This window comes from Corvus hawaiiensis, chromosome 9, assembly GCF_020740725.1.
Source record: "Corvus hawaiiensis isolate bCorHaw1 chromosome 9, bCorHaw1.pri.cur, whole genome shotgun sequence".
Classification (NCBI taxonomy): Eukaryota; Metazoa; Chordata; class Aves; order Passeriformes; family Corvidae; genus Corvus; species Corvus hawaiiensis.
In genome coordinates, this window is record NC_063221.1 from 13,832,328 (window position 1) to 13,852,274 (window position 19,947).

At 37.3% G+C, this 19,947-nt stretch overlaps 1 protein-coding gene across 2 annotated transcripts in view; it reads right to left on the reverse strand.

Moving 5' to 3' along the window:
* Positions 1 to 530: 530 nt before the first annotated feature.
* LOC125329942 (uncharacterized oxidoreductase ZK1290.5-like) overlaps positions 531 to 19,947 on the reverse strand; it is a 46,333-nt gene continuing 26,916 nt past the window's right edge. Inside the window, exons 4-9 of one of the 2 annotated variants that reach the window (XR_007205324.1) lie at positions 14,307 to 14,398; positions 9,004 to 9,186; positions 8,426 to 8,485; positions 6,167 to 6,268; positions 5,426 to 5,494; positions 531 to 1,021 (exon numbers count right to left, since the gene is read on the reverse strand). Coding sequence is in view for 1 of the 2 variants with exons in the window: in XM_048312501.1 (XP_048168458.1) it covers positions 6,173 to 6,268; positions 8,426 to 8,485; positions 9,004 to 9,186; positions 14,307 to 14,398 (431 nt within the window). In the remaining variant the exon portion in view is untranslated. The other variant, XM_048312501.1, reaches the window with a different exon arrangement.

Here is a 19,947-nt window from a genome sequence, read left to right on the forward strand (position 1 = left end):
TTACAGATGCCTCACCTGGGTAAACTGGTTAAAAAAAATGTTCTGCAATATGTCTACTAGCATAAAGGGCAGATGCATTCTTCACAGGGATCCTGAATACGTACATGCTCTTAGGTAGTTTTTAGGATGAGCAGAAACTCATGTTTTAGGGAATGTCGAGAACAACAAAATAATACTGACTGTGTGTGACAGCCAAAGTTCTTGTGGAACTTCCAGTGAGAATTTAGTGTGGTGGGGATTGCAGAAACCTGGCTAGTCACAGAGCAATTTCCTTGCAGGAAAATGTTTTGATCTTGTCAGAAAAGAAGCTGTAAGCTGGGGTCCACCCAATGCCTGCATACCAAAAGACTGATGGCCTCTGACACTACCAGCCCGATCTCTGCCAGTGCTGCTGGATAACTCACAATTGCATCAGAGTGTCTGAATGCTATCCATCTTGAAAAGATAGTGACAATTCCTGCAAGAGAGATTAGCAAAGGATTTTTCTCCAACACATCACTCTTTTGAACTTTAAAAAGTCTTTGTCCATATAAGCAAAAACTACTTTTATTCATTCTGATGCAACTTAGGTCACAAAGGGAGCCATTTCTCTCTGAAGTGCTGGGTCATGACAGGAGATTCGTGAAACAGTATCAGAGTGCAGGTTTGGTCACCAAGAAAATATCAAGAGTGGCCTGCAGAATCCCCCAAAATTCACATGACTAGAAGAAATATAAAGTCAGATTCATTATTCTGCTAAAATCCCTGAACAAATATTCTGTATTTTAAATCATTTGTCAAGATTTACTTGCAATGTAGCGTGCTCTGATGTGCCTTCAAGTAATTAATACTTTTCAAAATATGTAAGGAAAAAACCCAAAACCCTAATTTGTTCAAATGGGTTCAAATGACACCTTAAATGAAGTACATGAAGGCAGAAGAAAATGATAATATTGTGAGATAACTCATACTGAGAGACTATACCAGAAAGTTCCAAGAGAGCAGAGAAGACACTGGAAGTATTTCTGCATCTGTAAGAAAGCTACAAAGAGTAAATTAAATTACTTTATTAATTTGTTAACATCAGAGTAAATACAAACCATTTATATTGATTCTTGAGTGATACTGAATACCTAAGAGAAAAATTCAGATTTATTGTTTAGTTTAAACTTATTTAAATTATTTCAGTTGCATCACGTTTCCCGTTTAGAACAATCTGGTTTTAAATTATTCTTTCCACAGGGAATAGGTTAGATGAATTAATTTTCTGTTGATATTCACAGTGTTCAAAAATTCCATATCTTCTTTCCTCAGATTAGAATCAAAAACCTGGTTTGGAGAAAAAAAAAGTCATGAGAACATTGCAAAGACTAAAGCACACATATTTGTTCAGTATTAGTATTCTTTAATTTAGATGGTCTGGTTTTAAGTTCTTGATACTGATAAGTAACATTAATTAAGTGGCCTTTTTTGTTTTAAAAGGAATTTTTAAGAAGTTTACTATATTCATTTTTGTGAGAATCTGTACTTTATTTTTAGATCACTAAGCTGACAATATTATTAGGAAAAGCTCAAGTCTGAAGGGAAAGAATTGAAGTAGTTGAGAAAGTGACATGCAATAGTTTGCATGGATATCACTGTACCCGAAACTGTAACACACTTTAATATTTGGAGCAATCATCAACTGCTGGTTGATAAACAACTGGATGATAAAACTGCTAATATATTCTTGAACTTCCTATTAGTAGTTCAACTACGGAATGTTTCTCAAAGGGCACTGGCTGGCCAGGCCACTATTACGATCACAAACATTCCTCTTGGGCACAGCCATTGAGATCTGCTACAGTTAGTCGGTGCTGGGCTCCTTGGAGCAGCACATCCCACAGCTTTGGCCACACCTACAGTGCCCTATAGAGTGATACATATTACAGCACTGGCAAATACAGTGCAAATAGTCAGTTTTCTTTCAAGTGTGTAGATATCTTACTGGAGGGTGCAAAAAGTTAAAAAAAAAAACAAACTAGGTACGTGAAAAGTCTCCCAACACAGCAACACAAAAAATTTTCAGAAGGTTGGCTTATCTGTTATTTTTACCCAATGCACAGTAGTGAGAGGTGAGCTTCAAAGCTTTGGAAGGGGTGTGGCAATGTGGAAGGAATTAACTGCCTTGGATTCAATCAGTAGCAGCAAGAGCTACACCACCTTTACCCCATTTTCAAGAGCATGGGTTAACCGCAGTGCAAAAAGAGGTGTGAATATTATTCAGTTGGCTTGGCCTAGTAGATTTGTGAACTTACCAGTATTAAAGTTTCTTTTTTACACATGCTACTCGGAAAATAATGCCTTGGAAGTCATGTTGGGGGGACAGGTGTGACAGAAACACTTCTGCAGCCTGATTAAAAAAAATTCCTGAATATGCACTTTAAAAAGCCATTTCCATTATTTTCCAATGTAACATTCTTAGGTGCCTTCATCTCCTGTACTATAAGAGATGAAAAGCAGAAAGAAGCAAGAAAAATAAGAGAGGAAGCTACTCAGAGTCAGGCAGGAAACTACTTGGCTGCACAGAAAATGGCCTCACCCTTTTCACTGACTTTTAGTTTATATTTTTCTTTTCCTTGTTTGTTTCAAGAGAGTTTCCTTCCACTTGGAGTCACAGAGCTCCTGCAAAGGCAGCTGACTGCACTTAGGTAGATAGCACTGATAAATTGCATCTTATTTTAAGTAATGGTTTATCTCAACTGAAAAGGAGTGTCCCAATCAGTCACCACCATAAATGACATAATGATAGGGAAGAAAAAGTGCCTTCAGTTTTCTGGTGTATTCCCTGATCCTACTGGCAAGATGATGGGTTACACAGATGAAATGGATGCATTGATTTATCTTAAAAAGGGTCACTGTAGAAAGGTGAAAAACTTTTCTCTCTAGGGGAAGTTTGTTTTACAGAAATAAGAACAAGAGTTTCAACCCTGGGGAAGAATATAATTCCAAGAATTCACTTGAGAGATAAATTCTGAGTTTAAAACAAAACAAAATCTTAAAAAATGAGCACCTCCAGGCTAACTGAAGAAGAAATAAAAAATGGAAATCAACTTCCTGGTTTTGTATGTCCAGCACTTTTGTATCCTTTTGGTCTTCTATTACCATAAATCACTCCTCCCTGCTACTCCTAAATCTTCACTTGCCAATTTCTTATTAGTTGTCTTATTTCTTTGATCAGTGTTGGCAGTACTTTAGAAAGGTTCATTTGGATGGGGTGATGTGGACTTATTCTTCAGCCACCTTTGCTTAGGAAGAAAACTATTACTGCAAGAGTAATGCCAATGTAGTTGTAAGATAGGAGCATAAAATATGAATCCACCAAGTCTGTCTTTCCTTCTGCAACCTCACCAAAAGAGGACTTGCTCAATGATTGTAAATTAACAAACATGGTATAAAGCTTGTGAATACCACTACATTCAAAGAAAGAGGCTTCAGTGATAGATGCCAAGGCCACAGGAAATAACAGGGTTTCAGTCTCTTGGGCCATTATAGCTTCTAGCAGAAAACAATGGCTATTAGTGAGGCACAATGTGCAAAACTGCTCATCACACCTGGGAGAAAGATAGCTTGGGTCAGCTGAGTCCCAGCTTGTATAGTCTCAAATTACACCTCACTTTGTACACAGCTAAAATTAAACTCTTCTGTAGTTATAAAGCCACTAATTGGCAGCAATGGAAATGCTAGGAAAGATAACAAAATAATAATGAAAAAAATCCCACCACAGAAAAAAGTCCTGAACCAACAACAATTCACCCTGAATGTAATTAGAAAAGTATCAGATTAAAACTGTAACTTGCCACAGCTACTCCCTAAGAAGAATGCTTTTTTAGTAATACTACTTCTGATTATTCCTCTCATTACTCATTGAACTGCTTAGATACTATGACCTAGATTGAGAAAATGGTGGCTTGCCTTCCTCACAAAAGCAGGTGCAGACACCAGAAACATTGTAGAATCTCTTAGACAGAAGGAACACTGAAATATATTAATGAATTCAAAGCCATTCTCACTGTAGCCTAAGGTCACCTATGTGGGGCATTAGCAAGAAAATCAGGTTTAATTCCAATTAGCTCAGAACAGGGAGGTGACCAGCCAGAGTCAAGTGCAAAAACCCCAAAAGTGTTCTAACCATTATGGAGCTCTAGCCACGTAGCTAGTCCTAACTGACCCTGTTCTGGTAATACTGGAGCTAGAATTTGCTAACCTACATAAGGATTTGGTTCCTTCTGCACATCGTTTATGTTGGAAGCAGTATGTTGATGTGATGTCTGTTTCTTCAGAGAGAACTAGAAGTGAAACTCCCAACTTGTGTTTTTTAAATTCTTAGAAAGTCATCACTGCCAAAAGCCATATTTAGGGAATATTAGGCACATGACTCACTTCTAGTCCTTGTTCTATTAATTCAGATACACTGTGAAGTAAGGAGTACCTCAACAGCACAGTTTGAGGTTTTTTTATATTGCTAAGGTGTTATTCTATAAAGTGACTTTTCAAAAGCAGTATTAGCTGATAGCCACTGGTAGAAAGGTTTGTTTCTGAAATCTTTCCAACTTTCACTTAGTCATTGCCATAGTTTTCTGCAAAAGCTAAAAAAAGCCTAAAAATTACATTAGTTTTATAAATGAGCTTTACTGTTTAGACTGACTACTGAACCCCTCATCACAACAGTAGAGCCTGGTACAGAGCTGTTCTTAGACACCTAAAGTGGCATTCCCAGGTACTGGAGCTCCCCAGACTGCAGGCCATGCTTGAAACTAGAAAATAACCTTGCTGTGGAGATTGTGTATATTTCTCAGAACAACACACTGTGCAGGTATTAGTGAACAGCATTTCATACAATACCTTGTTTTTCATAAAAATGATTCTAGAGGCAAATCTAGCCAAATTTTTGTGGAAAAGTTTACCAGAAAAAACTAGACAATAATTCTGAGGAGCTGTTATCCAAAAGGTAAAATTGTCTGGATTTTAGCCAAGCTACATAGAAGCTCTACACTTTGAGGACAAACAATGCAGGCTAAAATATATGATTGCTGTAAGTCACTTCTTGATAAAAAGCTAAGGAGCTTTGTTTCCCAATATGACTAAAGCAGAACAGCACTGGGAAAACTGCCTCAGGAAGTCCACACAATATAAATCATAATCAGATTTTCCATACCTTTCTAGACACAGGAACTCCTAAAATATCAAACCAATGCGACTAGAAGTTGAATACTAAGCCAATAGATTCTGCAGGCGTATTTCTCAAAACAGATCTGTGGGCTACATATATCCATATTTATCTCTCTATATAGACACCTATTTTATAAGAAAATCTGAACAACAGTATAGTTTCTCAATGAGATTTCCTGAACAAACCCAAAATGAAAGCTAAACTAGTTCTCACAAAAAGCTACACAAAACTCACCCCAGTTTCCAGTAAGTAATAACAAAGATGTCTCTTTGGCTCTTGGAGCTCACTGCTCACCTCTTGGCCCTGTAAATAGTTTATTTGTAGATGGACTTGTCTGGAAAGATTTCTACTTTGGTTTATCTACAGGCTAGTAAGTAATATGCATAGAACTATCTGAGTAATGCCATAGTAATGCTGTGATATGCATAAAACATTTTTGGTGATGCTCAGATATTGTGTATTACAATGAGATTATATTTTTGATGGAGATCTGCAGTATATTGTACAACATAAATACTGTTATGATAATGGCAGTAACATTTTTTTAATCCAGATTTTTCTTCGTCATATATTGTATCTGTCTTACAAAGTACTTGAAAAATTATTTCATATTCAACACCTATATTGTACACTAACAGGTAGCATTTTTTCCCTACATTTTTCACGGAGTATCTCCTCGTGCACTTTGAATTAAACAGCCTGATGCAGAGTCCATGGTATAAATAGGAGTCTTCGCATGGCCTTCACTGAACTAAGGAAAAGCATTTGAGATGGAAATAGAAAATCTCTTGAGGGTTGTACAAAAGTGCTACCCTCAAACATACCTTTCGTCTGTTGCCAGTGTTAAGGATTTCAAATCAGTGATCATTATTAGCAGACATCACTATCATGATTAGATTCTTACTGTAACCTTCTCTGAATTTAAATTACATGGCATGACTCGCTGATCCCCAAGAAAGCAAAAATAGCTCAAACCTTGATTCACACAATGAAACTTGGATCCCAGGAAACATGTCTCCCATCATGCATTCCATTCAGAATTTCAACATCATCTTCTGCTATTGTAAAATCAAACACCTGCAGGAATGCATATATAGTTAACATCATGAACACATGATGAGAATCAACAACCTGATATATCTTCTAGTATTTAACTGACCAAAATTCATTTAAATGTGAGGCTGAATTTTTATATATTTTTCCTTTGGAAAATTCTTCTTATGTTTTGTCATAGAAAAGTACTCCATCAAGATGACAGGCTCCACTGGGTGTTTTGCTCCTTTAGTGACTTATTTTTATTTGCAGACTATGTTAAGATGGTTTTGTAGCCTTCATGCCTCAGGCAAGGGCCCAAGACAAGGGTAGTGTCTGGGCTGGTTTTGACAGCACTCTCTGTTGTCACTCCTAGAGGTATAGGAATACCCTGATAGCAATCTCTTTGAAAGAATGAGCTCAGTATTTCACTTATATCCCAATGTTCAGTTTAGAGTGTTACAGTTCTCTTTCTAAGACTTTAGACAAAGAGAATTCTTAGAAGATATCGGGACATTCACAAAGCTAGCAAACCAAAGGCTGTCTATCTTTTCTATGACTCTACTTTGACAAAACTTTTACCAATCAGCTAAATACAGAAAGAGTGCTACAGTGCCTCAGTACTAACTCAAACTTGAAAGCAATCACCTGTCTTCAAACACAGGTTCTTACAGCCACTGACTTCTCCTGTGGCCAGACCTGCGATGTGAACGATGGTGTCAGTGCTTTCTTAGCAGGTGTCCTATCGAGACATTATCATCAGGAAGTTGCTTCTGTTCTCGTTGTCAGAGCTCCTCTGTGCTCAATAAAAAGATTCTGTGGAGCCTGAACTGTAGCCAAATGAACTCCTCCCATCCTGCATTATCCAGCAACCACTGTTTTCTGGAATGATCCTTTTAGTCAAATCTCAGTGCTCTCTCAAGCCTTTTAAGCTTAAACCAGGGACCAGTTACAGAACTAGAAACCCTATATATTATATACTGAGGGTTTAATGAGGACCAGCTTGACCAGAAGTGGTAGAGACTCAAGCCAACACAGAAACACGAGGGAAAGAAAAAAAGGGAGATGTGATAAACAACTGTGCCAGTTTCTTTCTCTCTCCATCTTAAGTGTTTTACGTTTGGATGTAACACATTTCCTCCGTTGTGTGAAATGAATTGGTGGTGCCATAGAGTAAACTCTGTAAAAAGTAAAATTAATCTGGATTTAAAATATCACCGGGGAAAATAAAGCATAAGGAAGGATTTTTAAACTGGTTTTGTTCTCTGATCTGATTCCCAATACAGTACCACAAGCAGCTGTGCTTGTACCACAGAAGGCAGTATGTATGTCAGAATAAACAGTCAAGGCAGGAGCTATATAAACAGGCATGGCCACCAGCAGAAAGCCTCATTATGTGTATATTGATTTACACCTACACACATATACACACACACACACACACACAGACACAGAGAAGGATAAAAATAGCAGACAGAAGTTTCCTGTCTTCTTGCAAAGTTTTTTCCTGATTTGCTAAAACAGTTCATACAATAACAGTAAGTTGTGGTTTTGCCTCCCCTAAAGAAAGAACACTTTCAGATTAGAGAAATAGAGAGCCAAAGAAATTAATGAATTAAAACTATTTGGTATGAAAAGGAAATTTAAAAAAGGTGTGGAGGAGGAATCATGCTGCCAATTCTCATTCATTCCCACTTTTCTTTGTCCAGCCCCTTCATGCTGGGACCTTTTCTGCATGTTGAGTAGAAGGAGAAGGTAGGGGAAGAGGCAGCTCTGGCAGGACTGCGATCTCCCTGGAAGGTCCCATCTTCCCCTGGAAGTTATCCCCAAGTTAAAGCTTTCATAAAACTGTTATGCATAGCATCCAAACTTGACCTACGTGCCTGTCACAAAAAGAATGTAACCATAAGCAGATTAGATGTTCTACAAGCAGACAAGTAGTAAATAGAACTATTAATTAAAAAATCAACTACAAAAGGTCTTCTATGGATTTTTCTTTATACACAGTGATTAGTTCTCCAGTTCTTTTCTGACATTTGTGAGTTATGGTTTTTTCCTACATTGTGGTCATTTTATGGTACCATCATTTGCCAATTTTGACTGAGTTACCCCAGAATAGAACTGGGAAGGAAAATGGGAAGGCAGACCAAAATATTAAAAACTCTTACTTTAGTCAGACTTGAGTGCATAACCAAATCTTACCTTGCAGTTTTCCTCTATCCGCTCCACTTTTGTTGACTTTGGAATAGTGACAATTCCATTCTGAAAAGAATAATGCTTCTCATCATTAAAATCTGCAGTTTTTAAGAAAATTATCTGTCTTTGAAACATTACGATAAATTCCTCACATCTTCTGAGGTTTTAATTTCATTTTCTTGGGGACATTGACATTTCTCTATGCCATTTGAAACTGCAGTTATATACACTGTGTTGACTTCCAACACACATTACGTGGTTTATATCAACTGTGACAGAAATATCATGGTGACAGAAATGGAATGATGAGGGATACTGCTTGTAACATTTACTTTGGAAACATCTCTTATTGGTGGCTCTTATTCTCTACAACCAGATTATTTAAAATAATTAATATTTTAAATACTGGCATGATTTGTGAACTACATTCTGAATTTCCAGTACAGCCATCAGTTCACACAATATCAACATACTGAAAGCAGAAAATACCTTCTGTATAAATTCTGGTTTGATGCACAAACCCCAAACTATTTGCATTTTTTTCCTGAGAAAGGAGGCACATTTTTATTACCACCCTCCATTACCTGAATGCTCCAGCGTATGCAAATCTGTGCTGGAGTTCTGCCATACTTCTTTGCCAGCTGAATGATAGTAGGATGTGTGAGTGCTTCACCTTTGGCTAAAGGACAGTAGCCTTCAAAAACAATATCTCTTCTCCGACAATAATCAACCAGCTCCTGAGGTCTTTGGAAAGGGTGGTATTCAACCTTAGATAAACAGAAATAAACTTTTAGTAAAAACCCTGAGAGTATGTTTCATAGCAAACATCAATGAAAATGAATATAATTTTTCTCTTGTTTTAAAAATAGAATGGGTGAATAATAAATAATAATAAATAATAATAAAAATAAAATGGGTGAAATCATTGCTTCTGGGAAGTAGGTGTAAGGTATTAGTTTTAGAAGACACATGAAGGGTATTAATCAACAAGTATTTTACCAGTAATTAGCACAACAGTTACCTTATTTTATGTTTCCCTCAGAAACAAGGTGCAGTTGTCTGCCTGACCTGCAGCTGGACTTTCAATACTGCTCTGTTTTTAAGAAATATATACAGATGCACAGTGGAAGTCAGCATCAGGTCTTTTTTATTGGTGCTTTGAGACTACTTTCTCTTCCTCAAATCTATGTCCTTTCCTGTTTCTTTACTAATGATTCTTTCTAATGATCTTTGAGTTGCACAGGCAAGGGGAGGGGGCTCAGCAGGGGCTGGGTTTGCAGAGACCAACCAGAACAGTTTGCTTAGGGTGAGGACCTGACCTTGGAAGCAAAGCCTGTTGGCATGGATTGCACATGGCAAGTCCTGTATTCTGTGTGTGGTGTCACCATCAGCTTATGCAGGGAAGCAATCATGCTGTGGAGTGAAGTGTGAAGGAGACCCTTTGTAGGAAGGAAGATCACAAATTGCCAAGAACCAGTTAAAAGAGGAAAAGTAACAAGCTACAAAGACACAGTTGTTGGGAGCAAAACGAAGAAGTTGTTATTGGACAGTAATGATCTCAGAGGAGAGACGTATTCTGGCATGTAGCTAAAGCCAAAAGAGAAACTCTGTAATATTCTTTAATAAGTTATTTAAATAAGTATTTCACAGTTTATACATTGTAAGAAGCATACACTCCTCTGCATTTTGATGAAAGTGGGTAGTGTTTTCTTTTACAAAATACGTAATCATGTGATGGATTTTTGTGACCGCTCATCACCATTGTTCCAGGGATCGAACTCTTGCGCATTTTGAAGAAAAATACTCTTCTGAGCAATTACCTCAACACGTGGAATCTGGAAAATTTCTTCTGCCACAAAGAGGACAAATGAACATTTCCTGTTTCTCATCTTTAGTACATGTTGTCTTTGCAGACAACAATAGTCAGGAACAATAGGCTGGCAGTCATTCAACATGAGCTAAGAAAAAACTGTGCCCCTGGAAGGCTGGGCTGAGTCAGCCTAAAGCTGCTATGATCTAAATTACTAGGTGGACTCGGGAACAAGGTTCAAGCAGCAGACATCCATGTCTTCAACCTTTGATGTTTCTTGACCTTTGAGTACCCTTTGTATTTCACATTTAAATGTGTGAGAGCAGTGCTTAGGTCATACAGTTATTCATTTGTTTGCACCTGAGCTGAATACAAAATATTCTCATTGTATCTATGCAAAATTACGAGGGGAGAAAAGAAAGAGCATGCAGGGTGTATTACTGGATTATTACAAGAGTAATAAGCAATTTTAGCAGCTGTTCTTTACACTAAGTATAGCAAATAATGTAGCTCAGAAAATATTAAATAAAGAATTACATATTTAGGATCAAATTCTGAAACATCTGCAGTGCCTCTATGGCATCATGTGACTTATTCAGCATTTACTACTAATTAAACTGCAAGCAGAATTTACCTGCTGGTTTAGTAAGATTCCAGGCAGCACAGTTCCAGGTTACACCAGAAATGCTTAAATCAAGAGCAGTATGCTGAGATATCACCTGCCTGCTTCACAAGCAGAATACATAGCAACAACTACTTCCCACCTGAAAAGATCATATTTTGTGCCTTTCTCTGAATCAAGAGACTCCCAAATTTTGTGATTCAGATTTTGTCACATGGAGTAGTGTGTTGGTAGAAGCAAGTATTTTTCTTCTTAGATAGATATATTACTAAAATAATCAAATGCATAAAATAAAATTTATTTTTAAAAAATAAAAACGTTCTGGAAGGTTCTAGCAGTATCTCAATGCAAGGGACTAGGATCCTGAGCTACAAGAGGCATAAGGTGAGTGGTCAACTTTGCTTCCCCTCAAAATAACAATTCCTACTTCCTGCCTTGCCCCACCCTTGCTATTTTCATCACCAGACTTCTCTCAGGCAAGGGCTGTCTGTCACATGATGGCAGAGGAAGATCTTGATCTTTTCTGGCTCCCTACCCTGATTGATTGGCATGTAAAAACTGGCATCTGTTTAACAGAACAGTTTGCAGTTCACATTACAGAACTTCACAGCTGCTACTTGCTCAGCCACAGGGGACCTCCAACCAAAGGGCTGGTTTTTTACAACAGTCATAGCAAATGGGGAAAAGTTGAGCCCACTAACAATCCTGACACATGGCCCTAGAAAGTCATACCTCAGATGATGGTGCACAGAGGCCTTACTCTTTCCACCCTGCTGTGGTCCTTTTCACATGATAAAGTTTCTGCACATCTGGAATTCAGTAATTTTCTCAGCGGGAATGCTGTCTTACAATTATTTCTTTTTATGAAACTGAAATACAAGCCTGTAAATATTTCCTATATAGAGGAACAGTTCAGGTGAGTTTATGTACAAAGGGGTTGTTTTCTAATGTCTTATATACATTTCTACCTTGTACAAATTTACACAATAGAAATCAGTGTTAATGGCAATATCAACAACATAACTAAGTCTCTCTGAGGTCATTACACAGTAATTTGCACTTCTCCAAGACTGGAAAAATATTGATGAGCATTCCTACATGGAATTCATGGAGGAACAGTTTATATTTGGGTTCAGTACATTGCTTTAGTAAATGAAACATATATTTATTAAATACTTATAAAATGTATTTTTTTCCTGTAATGAGTGACAGGCCTATGAGCCTTCAGAGAGACTTCAAAGATTTCTTTGAGCATAATCCAAACTTCCTACTGCCAAGTCAATTATAAACTCTGGCATACAAACCTAGAACTTCTAGGTTGTAAGTTTCACTCTATGTGATGCTAGAATAAAGTACCATCATTTACAGTGTTTACCAGTACTTTTAATAGTATATTGAAATTTTAAAAGATTATTATTATTTATTAAAAAATAACTTAGCAAGACAATATTCTTGAAAAGACAGGCCTTTCCTACTTCTTTAAAAGATATGACAATACTGGGGTTTTTTTCCAGGAACTGAGAAGAAAGGCAGTACTTAAAACTTGGTTTGTAAAATAGAAGTATTGCTTACTTCTCCTGCCTTCCTCATTTTTCCTCTTCACAGAAGAACACCCCCAATTTTCAATTTTAACTGTTGTTAAAAGGACTGTTGTAGTTGTAAGAACACCCTGAATTCTAAAAGGGAAGTGGTTTTCCTCCACTCGTTTCTTCAATATTTAGACTTTGTACACAATGACTATTTGCAAATGTTTTGCATTTAGAAGTCCATTGAAATAGTACACTATTTTATGCATAAATATAGCAAAAAAACTGTATTATAAATTGTGGACAGTGAAATACAAACTCAACACAGCATTTCCAGTCCCAATTTGAATTTAGAAATTCATTACTTATTTGATGGTACTTAAGTAATCTCACCGTCAGATTCAGTAACTCTCTAACACTAAGCAAAAAAAGAATAAATACTCTTTTGAGGATAATCTGAAGTATAGTTTATAAGATTCCTTTAACTCTAGAAAAGTATAAATTAATGCTATAACAAAAGTGTTCAAGGTGGGGCACTTTGCAGTGGTATGGGTAATTCATTGTTGGATTTTGTTTTCAATTCAGAACAATGCTGTGCAGCACCTCAAAGAAATGACTAGCAGGGCCCCTCTCCCACCCCTCAGGATCACCACCACCTCAACTTTTTGTCTCCTCTTTTTCAGCCTCAGAAAAAGAGTTTTGTCAAATAGCACCAAGAAACAGCTTGTCTCCATGAAACAGTACCACTGAAACAGTAAGACTGGTAACATTTGGACACTGTGGGTAAGAAGAAATTTCAAAAAATAAAACCACTTTTTTTCCTTGCAGTGACTTAGTAGAACACTGAAAAGCTACTATCATTTAACAGGCAGTAACAACTCCTGCCAAACTCTAGTAAGCCTTTGTAGGTGTGTATGTCTCGAACCTTGGTAAAGTCACCAACTATTAAACAGTCATCAACCTGCCCACCTTAACGTATATTTCAATGGTTTATTTTGAAGAACTGAATTTAAATATTTTATATGGTTTTATGCCAATTTAACATTACTTAATTGTCCTTTAGTAACCTTTAGTGGACAGCTAAAATTGTTTGGTTCTGACAGTCACACTCTGAGCAACATTTTTATGGCTGTTAATGACATTAAACCATAAACAGCTGCCAGAAATCCTGACCACCTGTACAAAGGGGAAAAGCCCGTGCCTGCACTCCATCCATTCCAGTTCCCACATCCCATGTCAGCATAAGCACACTTTCTCTGGCAGGAGGTGGAAGGAACGGGAGCATGAACTTCCAGCACAGCTGGAGGCAGAAACCTGCAACAAGGGAACATTTGTCGAGTGTCCTGGCAGCCTGCCGGTACGTAGGTGGCTATCCTAGATCTGCCTAGGGCAGCAAAAAAAATTTTGCCAGGGCTGTCACAGCACCTGCCTAAATGAGGAGCTCACTGAATTTACATGAAATAGGAAATGAGGGGGGAGCAAGGGAAAGGGCACCCTTGCATGGATCTGTAATTAACTGAGGCTTTCAGTGTTGTTGACAGGAAGTACAAAAGTATCTGAACACAGGCTTTCTAAAAACTTGTTCACTCTGAAGATGCTCAATGGTCTGTGATTCTTGAATTTTATTTCTAAACTGTTTTATCATCAATAAACTGTCACAGGGACCTTTTGGTTGTCTTAAATCCAGACACAAACAAGTAGCCTGGGAGAAACTGGGTGGGGGAAATAGGAGGAGGGACTTCCCTACCCTTCGGGTCATCTTCCTGAATGGTTTTCAATACGTGAATAGAAATGGAAGAAGAAATTGTATGACTAAGGCAACAGTTTGGGTGTAGCCTTTCATGCATAGGAGTGGGGAGGATGTTGCTAGCCAAAAAAACCAGAGTAAAAACCCAAACCCAGATACTTTAAATACATTTATCCACTCACCTGATTAACATGTGGAGTAATCACACAGTCCTCCTTTAGTTGCTCAAGATGGCTGATAAGAAAATTGCTTACGCCAATAGATTTACACAAACCTAAAGAAAACCAGAACAAGAAAAAGTTTTGGGACAATCCTAACTACTTGGGTGGATGATTTGAAAAATAATCACTTTCAAGAGACAAAATGATTTTTCACATCATTTCCGTAGAGTAAAATACTGCAAAGAAACACAGAAAAACAGCACCAAAATCTAGTTTGACAGTGTTATCTGAAAGCATGGCTCTGTCACAGTCACATTAGGAAATCATTTTATAATCTAAACACACTGGAAACTCCCCAGTGTATAAAAACTCCAGGCTAAATTCTGGGAAAGGCTAATGTAGTATAAGCAAAGAACAATTGGACTCCACCAGAATGAAAAGAAGGAAATGGTGTTCCAAGCCACTTGCCAAAACTAAAGGAAAGTGGAACATTTGCTGAGGACTAATAAGGTGTGAGCAATACAACCCAAGGACACACAGCCCAAATGAACCATGTCACACTGCCTATATTTCTGTTAGATCATTACAAGATGTTACGTAACACTCAGTGTAAAACCTTCAATTAAATGAGCAGTATCTAGCAAGAATCATGAAGCTTAAAAATGTAGCTAGATTTCTCAGCTCCTGTTGACAAGCAAATGAGGTTAAATGGGACCTAGGTGATATGAAGGCTATTTTTTAAATAAACCTCAAGTGTGCATGCATGTGTATAAATTAAGAGCTGACAGTCCTGAAATCAGATGTCTTCCTTCAAACCTCAGATGTGATAAAGGCCAACTCCCAGTCTTGGCCTGCCACCACCCCTCAGCCCTGACTCGTCTGGGGTGCTTTGGTCCTTCTGCTGTGCTAAACACAGCTAGCAGGGAAGGCAGCTGGGGCTAGGCTGCAGGGGTCTCCTTAGGCTGTGCATTCTGTGGACCACGACTCAGATTAATTTCTCCAGTACGTGAACTTTGTCTGGATTGACTTGAGCTGCATTTCAGTTTGTTACTCTACAGATGAAAAGTCTGTCTCTGTGTGTGAACACAGAAGTCTGATCACTGTTCTTAATCCAGTATTTATTTGAGCTGACCAATTCTATAAAATGCATAGACATGTGCGTATCTATATACACGGAAAGAAATTACATTTTTCTAGTCCTCTATGAAATTCTGTAAGTGAAGTTAGTTTACTTCTAATTCTTATAAACAGATTGTTAAAGTCCTAAAAAAAATAAAGTCAGCTTTCACATACTTCAGCAGCATAAGCTAAAGCATAAGCTGCACTGCAGCAAAACCTGCACACACACAGAGACACTTTTTAATGTGGCTTCTTTCGTGGAATACCAAAAGAATGAAAATATATTAACATCAAAAATGCCAGACATCTTTCCCTTACAGAAATTATCAATGTTCCAGATGTATAACATAATTAGGTTAAAACCTGCACTATAGTGATTTACATAATTTGTATGTAATCTGCCAGAAGGAGCAAAAGCTGAGCTTTTGACAAACAACCCTGGAGTGTCAACACTAATAAATCATTATGCCACAGCAGTCAGAAAAACACAGTTTTAGCACAATGGTGAACCAAAATATTATACACTATTGTTGAAAGCTAAGGAGTTACAAAAACCATGCCATTATTGCCCTTGAAGAATAAAGCTTTCATTTCAGGTTGAAATAAAACAAAATTCAGTCGCAGACAAGAAACAGTACACTTCCACAAAAAGCTTCCATTTTTTCCCCCTACAGTATGCTCTAAGATGTTTTGCTTCTAACATATTTCTCATAGGAGACTTTGAAGTCTGTTCCATCATGTTAGATTTCCCATCAAGAAATTTCAGGTCATCTATGTTTTGCATTAAAAGTCATCTGAGCCATTCCTACTAAAATCAGTATGACAGCATTCGTGTGTTTAGACTGATGTCCCACAGAGAAAGCTTAATTCAAAGCTGCCAAGAAAGTAAACATTTTCCCAGGAAACAGAGAAATAATTAGAATTTCAATGCTTTTGCAGAACCAGTATTTTCTTAAGGGAAATTTTTTTTAAAGAACTTTTCTTTAAGGGAATACAATTGAAACATTTCACTTTCATTAAATAGGCATACTTAGTTTGGGTAAAGTTAGAACCCTTCATTTTAACTCCATTGCTTTGGTGTTAGTTACAGGTTAATACATGACAGTTAAAGTATTTTGACTTTTGCATTAAATTACAATGTAAAATACAAAAAGTATTAAAACAATTGCACAGTCTAACTGCATTAAAAAAATCTTATTCCAATGCATGGTGGAAACATGAATTCAAAACACTGGAATTTCCTGAAAAATAGAACCTGAATTTGAATAATCAATCAGTGGATTCTACTCTAGAGAATTGCTTCCATTTGCCTGATGGAAGATTAACACAGTTGCTCTGCATTGTCCAAATCTCAGAAAGACTGCCTTTAAGAAGAAGCTTATACAGAATTATTTCCACATTTACATCTTCTGGATTAATTCCTAAGAATGAAGGTTTACAAAAACATGGATATGAAACAGAAGGTCTGGTTAGCTCCTGGGCCTTATCTGACAGATTGACATTTGTGACTATGTCTATCAAACAAGATCCATGAAATCATATCAACAGTAGAAATAAAAAACCTGCATATTGAGTACCTTGTGTAAAATGGTCCTGACTGATTGCCTTGAAATAACCTGGGAGATGCAGGAGGCACATTTCCTTATATTTCCTCTCTAATGGAGTACCAACAGAGGGTAAGTTCCCCAGAGCTCCTGCCATGGGTCTTAAAAACACCAGAATGCTCTTGAAAATGGGGGCAGGCTTTTTTTTTTTTTTCCGGGGGGGGGGGGGTAGGAGGGTTTTGTTTTGTTTCAATTTAATACCTGTTTAGAATGCTTAAAAATCTCATTTCAGACCATTCAGGCACCATACATGTCGTTAGAGCTGTTGTGACTGCAGGTGGTTTTAAAGTCTATACTTCTTTTTAACTTAACCATTTTAACAAGTCCTGAAGTTCAGGTTTCCTGAGATAAGAGCTTGCAATATATTAGCTATAAGCTCTCTAGAAAGTACCCTTAAAATATACATTTTTACTGTCTTATTTACAAACTCACAGAGTTTTGACTCAGGGAGAGAAAGCATCCTCCTCATCTGCTTCAGGAAATGATTGGTCTGGCCCCTATGAAGCAGATTTTGAGAAAGTGCCAGGTGCAACAAACAGTTTGCAATTCCCCATCAGCTCCCAAAGGCTCCTGTTCTATCTTCTGAGGCTTTGTTCTATTCCTTACGACTCTGACTTCATAGGCTCAAAGAAAAACTTAGGAACACTGCTTCTTTTATGCATGCAAAAAACTGACTGACCACAATATTGGAACAGAAAATTTCATCCAGCTTTGAAAGCCTATCATGAAACTCTGCAAGACACATCAGAAAACATATGGGCAAAAGAACAGCTGATTATAATGGGGAAAAAATGAGATCTTTTCTATTCTACACAAAAAAATCTTGGCCCCCACCACATTGGTAATTTCACCACACTGTGTTTCTCCCAGCTACTGTGAAGCACTATATCATGCTAAAGGACTGGTTTGCAATATAGTTGAGTATTAAGCTTCAAGCATTTTTTATTGCAATTTAGAGAATGACTGGGTATTTTTATCTTTATTCTGTATAATACCAAATTATACAAAATTTGATGGGCACTGTTAGTCTTGCAACAGAAAAGCATAAATATACTGTCTTGGCACCACAACACTGTTGTAGTACAATAGCGAGCCTTATCTTTCTCTAGCACTACTACAGACTTTTATCAAACTTCTAAATACTCTCTGGAATATTAAATGGACAAAGTTCAGATCAAAAAGATTTTTTAAATTACAAAACTGGATACGGGGTTTGTGGGGCCCATTTTCCTCCCCCTCCCTGCTGCTCTACATGAGTCATAGCAAGGGAGAATTCCCACGTCCAGTGAACAGTGCCCATTCTGTTACATCTTCTATTCAGGCCACAGAATAAAAACACAAATGGATCTACTTTTCACAAGAGGTCAACTGCAGTCACTGTATCTTTATTAACGAAGGTTGCACAGGTTGGAAAGGTCCATATTCTCTCTGATACACACGCTGCGCGTAAATCACGTTACTCATAGAAACTGTACAAGATTTGATTTCAGCATATCTTGCTAAATCTAAGCTGTAGGCTGAGAGTGCCCCACATGCAGACTGAAAGCCAAAGCCTTGATAAATAAAGCAGACTACTCTTAGACAGAATCAATGGGGAATTAACTTCTAGATCTGTGAAATAACACGTGTTCCCATACCACAGGCTAAAATACACAGACGCCAGAAGGCTAAGTGCCCCCTCTGAGAGACACAGGAAGACTGTGGCAAAACTGAAAATACACAAATCGTACTTCCTCCTCCAAAGGATTTCTTTTTAGTCTATTCACTGCCACAATATAGGTGCTTGTCTGCAATTCTGTGACCATTACTCCTGCTACACATCACCTGTGAACCATGATAAACCATGAGGACAACAGAGAGCAGGCATGAATAGAAGTCAAATTGTTAACTTTTTAACTGAAAACCCTTTACAAGCAGCCAGTTTCCACAACTGTTATATGGCAACCTAAACAGCATTGTGCAGCATAGTACTGGCTTAATGCACATTGTCTCTGACCCTGGCTGCTCATTCTGACTATTTTCAGTGCAATGCTATCTTAGTTATGTTGACATATTTTTATTCTTACAGTTGACATTACAAATGAGACCAGATTAAAAAAACCCAATCCACTACAAGGTACAAAATCAATTGCACTATACCTTAATTCAATAATGCCACCACACACTGTGATGTGAAAATGTGATCAAAATTATCAGCAACTCAGCTATGTGCCTAGAGGCTAATAGAGTATGTACCCCCAAAAGTAGCACTTTGGAGGTATTACAGAGAGCACATAAGTAAGATTCTAAATAGTTTGTTCCCCCTGTAACTATGATGACACAGTTTCATAAACTGGGGTACTTTTTGGGCTTCCATATCAGAGAAGATAATGATTCCTTCCTAATGGTATGAATAACAGCAACCTAACTGATGTTAATAAATGAATACTGATTTAAAATAGTTAAGAATCGAAGGCTTTACTTCAACATATGCAAAACAGATAAATTATGCCTTTTCCACAAATCACGTACATCATTTATTGAGACAAAAAGTTATTTTAGACAAGGACTTTCCTTTGAAAGATATTTCAACCTTGCCTTCTTCACAAGAATTCTTGTGTTCACACTGGGACCTCTTGGTACATCTGTATTGGTACACAGCTGTGTATATTTGCTTTAAATCTTTTTGCTTAGCTTGATATTTACAGTTTTGACAAAAAGGATTCACTTGCTAGCAGAAAAGGCACAAACCATTCACTGTAATAAGTGATGAAACAAAGTCCTCTGAGGACTTACTTTTACACTTAGAATTACCCATGAAGTCCTTGACATTAAAAAAGAAAAATTAGCAAAACAAATGAGCATAGATGTTAATGCAAGTTTAGACTCATTCTCACTTTTACATCTATACCAAAAGGACTTTTTCTATGGCAATTTCTTATTTTTAAATAAGATACTAA